The sequence below is a fragment of the Tupaia chinensis genome, unplaced genomic scaffold (assembly GCF_000334495.1).
Source record: "Tupaia chinensis unplaced genomic scaffold, TupChi_1.0 Scaffold000451_2, whole genome shotgun sequence".
Taxonomy (NCBI): Eukaryota; Metazoa; Chordata; class Mammalia; order Scandentia; family Tupaiidae; genus Tupaia; species Tupaia belangeri.
In genome coordinates this window covers 2327903-2334891 of record NW_006159958.1, presented here as the reverse complement: position 1 = coordinate 2334891, position 6989 = coordinate 2327903, and the positions used below count along the sequence as shown (strand labels likewise).

The 6989-nt window shown below is 47.6% G+C and overlaps 1 protein-coding gene across 1 annotated transcript; it reads right to left on the bottom strand.

Moving 5' to 3' along the window:
• Nucleotides 1-2002: 2002 nt before the first annotated feature.
• Nucleotides 2003-6972, bottom strand: SS18L2 (SS18 like 2; the record flags this gene model as incomplete). Its single annotated transcript, XM_014590474.1, is given in 3 exon segments — nucleotides 2003-2641; nucleotides 6662-6738; nucleotides 6942-6972. Coding segments are annotated over 3 exon segments (196 nt in total), but the record flags the coding sequence as incomplete, so codon positions are not given.
• Between the last annotated feature and the right edge of the window lie 17 nt (nucleotides 6973-6989).

Genomic DNA, 6989 nt, shown 5'->3' with positions numbered 1-6989 from the left:
TCACAGCTCTTTAGGGTCGTCCAGAGACGATGTAGTGTTACAGCTCTTCAGATCTTCAGGGTCGTCCGGAGACTGCGCGGTGTTTCAGCTCTTCAGGCTCTTCAGTTGTCGTCTTCCTGGTCATCGTCGTCTGGCTACTGTGGGCCAGGCATCGTGGTTATATACACTCTGGTGGGTTGTAAACGGTGGGCCCTGATTGGTTGTAAATGGTGGACCGTGATTGGTTGTAAATGGTGGGCCCTGATTGGTTGTTAACGGTGGGTTATGATTGGTTGCTTTTGGACCAATCATGAGGTGCCAGATATGCAAATTTGAGGGATTCTAGTGGCCAATCAAAGCAAGGTTTTGAAGGTTAGGTTTTTGGAAGGGACCCAATCATGGTAATTGTTTGCTCTCTGAGAAACCTCGGCAGACTCGCTGGTGTGCAGCTTCCCACACCTCACCGAGGTGGGTACTATTTTCATGGTTCCCATTGTAGAGGAAGGAAACAGAGCTCTCAGAGGCTGAGGGGTAGAGCTGGGATTCAAAACAAGCTCTCGCATTACTCTGCATGTGACAGTCACCGTGGAATTGAACCCTTCACTCCAACGAAAGGGAACGCCTGGGCTTCTGCTTTTGGATTCACTTTCAAAAAATTATTTCAAAGAGAGAAAGCTTTTTATGAAACATAGCTAAGAAAGGCCAAAGGAATGAAAAAAATTAGAAAATCACCATATGCAATTCCTTTAAAAAAATTATTATTTAACTGTTTATTTACTTTTAATTTGACCAGAGAGGGAGAGTGAGAGCAAGAAAGCAAGCAAGCCACCAGGTCTGGGACTTGAACCACCGTCAGCCATGTGGGAGTCCAGAGCCCTTAACCACCATACCACCTACTGGCTCCCACCATATGCAATTCCTAATGAATTACAAGATCAAAGCTAGGTGGATCATTATTGAAGTGAAAGGCTCTAGGGGACTTGAAAATACATCAGGTCACTTTCTGACGTGATGCAAAAACAAGTACAGTCACCTATCAGTTGATGGGGACCTGTTCTGGGAAATGTGTCAGGTGATTTTGTCATCGTGTACGTACACACCTAGGCTGTATGGTATGTCCCACTATAATCTGATGGGACCACTGTCACAGAGCAGAACACTTAGGCACATGACTGTGCACATCACCTCCTATGATGCAATTCCTGCTCAAAGTATCAGAACCTGGGTGTAAATGAGCCTCTAGATTTACTAGTTTACAGGAAAAATGGGTGACAGTGGCCATAATTAATGACACTGGAGGGATACAGCTGGATGAATCCGGAATATAAGAAATTATAAGGCAAATGATCTATTTTTCAACAAACGGCAAAGAAGAAGGGGAGCTTTTAAGTATATTGAAAGTAACATAAAGGGACATCAACAAAATCACATGTGAATCACTTTTATTTTTTTAAAAGAATTAATTTTATTTATTCATTCGTTTTTTAATTATGACCAGAAAGACATAGAAAGAGAGAGAGAGAGCGTGAGAGAGGGAAAGTGAGAAAGCAAGCCACCGGGTCCGAGACTCGAACCGTAGTTGGCCATGTGGGAGTCCAGCGCCCTTATCCACCACGCCACCTGCCTGCCCCTCAATTTTAGATCTTGATTCAGACAAATCAACAAAAAGGCATTTTCTGGGGGCCAGTTGGCGGCGTATGGTTAAGGTGCTGGACTCTCACATGGCTGACGACAGTTCAAGTTCTGGACCCAGCTGGTTGACAATCATGATGGGTGCACGTACATATGTGCCCAAATCCCAAGGAGAATGGAGAAGAAAGGACTGCAGTGTGGCCATCACCCTGCGGAGATGGGGACTTCTCATGTTTCCTCTCTGTCTTTCTCTCTCTCAGGCCATTACACCTACCTTACGGCAAAAACAAACAAACAAAAAAACGAAAACATTCTGTGATAATAAAATACCCTCTTCCTCTGGCCAGCACATATTCCTCTAACAGAAAAAAAGGAAAAGGATCGCTATTCATTTTGTTGGCAATGATAATAGTACTGTTATTCTGTAAATTACACTTGAGCCCTTACAGTTTTTCTTAAAAACCAAATGGAACACTTACTAGATGAAAACATCTATGCTTCCGTAGTAGTCTTTTCTGGAAAAGCAAGCTTTATTTCAAAGCAACCTCAAGGGAGCAGTCGGACGGAGGACATTTACGGACGGTAAAGGGAACAGTGGTGTGTCCATCTGGCAAGGTCTCAGCTGGAAGTCTCACCAGTTACTCCTGACGGTCCAATAGGTATTTTCAATCTTCTCTCCGGTGAGAAATGAAAAAGCAGGCTTGCTGAGGCCCAGGACGCCTCTGTGATGTACACACGCTCCCACTTCAGGCCAGAAGACACCTGGTGGCAACTTATTGCAGGATATACTTGATTATTAAAATGCACTGCAAATACTGTTAAGTTAGTCGTTTTCTTCAGATTTTCGCTTGTACTGTAAGCAGCTGAGTGGGTAAAGATCAGTCTCCATGTCCTACGAGATAAATTACATTCAATCACTCCTCACAGCGACTACCTGGGAAGTTATTCCATTGCTTTTGAAGTACTGGTTGGGCTGGCATCTGCAATGGTAGCCAAGTAAATGAGATTTCTGTGCAACACGTGCTGGAACCTATCGATGAAAAATAGGCAACAATTAGATGCTTATTTTTACTACGAACACAAAAATGGGAAAAGAATTGGCCTACCCCAGGAGAATGGCTCATCCACTGACCAGATGGTGCATTATTAACAATCTTATTTATCATGTTTGAGGAAGATACACCCAGAATCTCACCCATCCTCACTTATCAGTCCCACAGCTACCTCCCTGGGCTAAGCTACCATCACGCCCTGCTTAGATTATTATTTTTTTTTGGGGGGGGGGAATGTTTTTAGCTATAGGGTGTGTGCGCTCGCCAGAAAGACAGAGAGAGACAGAGAGACAGAAAGCGAGAAATCACCCCCTAGGGCGGATGGCCATGCCGCAATCCCTTCTCCTCCATTCTCCTCTCGGGATCTTGGGCACGCACGCACACGCACCGGGTGTGAGTTTTAAGCCACCAGGTCCGGGACTCAAACCGCAGTCGACTACATGGAGTCCAGCGACATAGCCATTACGCTAACTGCTGGTCCCTGCTTAGACTATTATAACCTTGGCTCCCTGATCTTTATTGTCCACACAGAAGCCTGGGTAACTGGAGTACAATTTAAATCAAGATCATGTCAAACCTGTTTGAAACCCTCCAAAGCTTCCTATTTCATTCAGTGTAAAGCAGAGTCCTCCTCCTGTCAGACAAGGCCCTATGTGACTGAAGCCATCAGTAACCTCTACGATATCTCCCAGGCTTTGCCTGTGCTGACCGAGTTCTGGCCTTGCTGTGGCTTACGGATATCTAGCACACTCCTTGCACGGGGCATTCCCCTCTGATCTTCCTCTGTACTCACCTGAGCTCCCTCCTTCATGTCAGACCCCTACCCAGATGAACCTTATCAGAGTAACCTGTGTGGGCCTGCTGGTAGTGTGGTGAAGGAGGCTGGATCCCACATGGCCCACTGTATGGGTGAGTCCCGACCGGTAGCTTACAAGGCATGCTTCGCATGTGTGCATGTCCAAAACCCCAAAAGAATGGAAGACAGGAGGCTCCGGCGTGGCCATCCCTACACGGGATGATTTCTTATTTTCCCTCTCCCCTTTTCTGTCTCTCTTCGGGCTGGCATCTGCAATGGTAGCCAAGTAAATGAGATTTCTGTGCAACACGTGCTGGAACCTATCGATGAAAAATAGGCAACAATTAGATGCTTATTTTTACTACGAACACAAAAATGGGAAAAGAATTGGCCTACCCCAGGAGAATGGCTCATCCACTGACCAGATGGTGCATTATTAACAATCTTATTTATCATGTTTGAGGAAGATACACCCAGAATCTCACCCATCCTCACTTATCAGTCCCACAGCTACCTCCCTGGGCTAAGCTACCATCACGCCCTGCTTAGATTATTATTTTTTTTTTGGGGGGGGGAATGTTTTTAGCTATAGGGTGTGTGCGCTCGCCAGAAAGACAGAGAGAGACAGAGAGACAGAAAGCGAGAAATCACCCCCTAGGGCGGATGGCCATGCCGCAATCCCTTCTCCTCCATTCTCCTCTCGGGATCTTGGGCACGCACGCACACGCACCGGGTGTGAGTTTTAAGCCACCAGGTCCGGGACTCAAACCGCAGTCGACTACATGGAGTCCAGCGACATAGCCATTACGCTAACTGCTGGTCCCTGCTTAGACTATTATAACCTTGGCTCCCTGATCTTTATTGTCCACACAGAAGCCTGGGTAACTGGAGTACAATTTAAATCAAGATCATGTCAAACCTGTTTGAAACCCTCCAAAGCTTCCTATTTCATTCAGTGTAAAGCAGAGTCCTCCTCCTGTCAGACAAGGCCCTATGTGACTGAAGCCATCAGTAACCTCTACGATATCTCCCAGGCTTTGCCTGTGCTGACCGAGTTCTGGCCTTGCTGTGGCTTACGGATATCTAGCACACTCCTTGCACGGGGCATTCCCCTCTGATCTTCCTCTGTACTCACCTGAGCTCCCTCCTTCATGTCAGACCCCTACCCAGATGAACCTTATCAGAGTAACCTGTGTGGGCCTGCTGGTAGTGTGGTGAAGGAGGCTGGATCCCACATGGCCCACTGTATGGGTGAGTCCCGACCGGTAGCTTACAAGGCATGCTTCGCATGTGTGCATGTCCAAAACCCCAAAAGAATGGAAGACAGGAGGCTCCGGCGTGGCCATCCCTACACGGGATGATTTCTTATTTTCCCTCTCCCCTTTTCTGTCTCTCTTCAGCAAGCATATGCACCCTATAGCAAACAAACAAACAAACAAACAAACAAAAAAACCCCTATATAGGACCAGCAGGTGGCATAGTTGTTAAGGTGCTGGACACTCCCGCAGTTTTGAGTCCCAGACCTGGCAGCTTGCTTTCTCACTTTCTCTGTGTGTCTCTTTCCAGTTAAATTAAAATGAATGAATGAATGAACAAAATTAAATAATTCTTGGAGAGGTGTTTTTTTTTTTTGTTGTTGTTGTTGTTGTTTTGCTATGGGGCATGTGTACTCGCCAGAAAGACGGAGAGACAGAAAGACAGAAAGCGAGAAGTCACCCCTCTGGGGGATGGCCACACCGCAATCCCTTCTCCTCCATTCTCCTCTTGGGATCTTGGGCACGCATGCACACATGCCCGGTGTGAGTTTAAACCACCAGATCCGGGACTCGAACCGTGGTCAACTACATGGGAGTCCAGTGACATAGTCATTATGTCAATTGCTGATCCCAATAATTCTTTAAAAAAAATAAAAAGAATACTGTGTATGAAAGAACATCCCTTCCCCTACTTACCCTACTTTACTCATACTTAAAGAACGTATTAGAAGCATTTTATTTAGACAGTTTTTTTTTCTCCTCTTCGTATCCAGTTCACTTTTGGCTTAACTTGGAAATACTGATACTTTGTTGGTCTTTGTGTGTGTCACTCACAGATGGACTGCAAGTTATAAATGAGAGGAAGCGAAGCAGTCAAGGGGTCTGACCCCCTTACTTAGCAGGAAAAAATGGGGGGGGACCAGCAGTTAGCGTAATGGTGACTCCCACATAGTCGACCGCGGTTCGCGTCCTTTACCTGGTGGCTTAAACTCACGCCGGGCGCATGTGCGTGCGCGTGTGTGCGTGCCCAAAATCCCCAGAGGAGAATAAAGGAGAAGGGATTGCGGCGTGGCCATCCCCCCTGGGGGGGTGATTTCTCGCTTTCTATCTCTCTGTCTCTTTCTGTCTGGTGAGCGCACGCGCCCTATATCAAAAATCTCTCAAAAAAACAAACAAAAAAAATATGGGGGGGGGGCGAGCAGGTGGCATAGCAGAGAAGGTGCTGGACTCTGACATGGCTGACCATGGTTTGACTCCTGGACCTGTTGGCTTGAGAACTATGCTGGGTGTATGTGGAGGGCCATACCCCTGGGGGTGATTTCTCACTTTCCCCCTCCCTCTCTAGCGAGCGCATGTACTCTATGAGAGAAAAAAAACAAACTTTAAAAAAGCAACAGGTCCCCATGATGAGAAAGGGGATGTGGCTCTCATGTCTTTGACCTCATTTTCCGTGTTTCTCCCTTTTCCATCTCTGTTGTCATCAGCTAGTGCCGCTTCACAGAAACGAGATTTTGCAGGAAGAGCAGTTTAAGTTCCAGACTCCACGGTAAACCTGTTGTACGGCCTTGGGAGATAAGTAACCTCTTTGAGCCTCCCCTTCAAGGATTTTTTTTTTAAAGAACTATTTATTTAATTTTATTTATTCATTTTCATTTTATTATTATTATTTTTTAATTTGACCAGAAAGACACACACACACACACACACACACACACACACACACAGAGAGAGAGCCTCCAGGTCTGAGACTGTAACTGTGTTCAGCCATGTGGGAGTCCAGCACTCTTATCCACCACGCCACCTGCGGCCCCCCCCCCTTCCTGGATTGTAAAACGAAACTCACTTGCAATCAATTTCTAAAGGCTCACAGTTGAGGATACTGGCTGCACCATCGCACCGGGCTCCCCTCCACGCAGGGGTCAGAGGCGGGAGGAGAGGACACTTACTGCACGCACTCGTTCGCCCGGCCCTTGTTCTGATACTCCACGATACAGCGGATCAGCTGATCGTTCTCCTCCAGGAGCTGAAAGACCAGAGAAGGGCAGCGCTGAGCACGTCCGGGCGGCGGGGACCCACACCTGCAGACCGAGCCGTCCTGCCCCGGCGCCCCGAAGGCTCCGCGCGCGTCCCGCCCGCTACCCTGCGGGATCCGCTCCCTCCAGGAAGCTCCCCACCCCCGGAGGCCCTTGGGGATCCCGACTCCTTTCCGCCCGCGTAGACGCTCACCCGCTGGATGGGCTCTTGATTGACCACCGCCCTGCCCCTCCGCCCGTC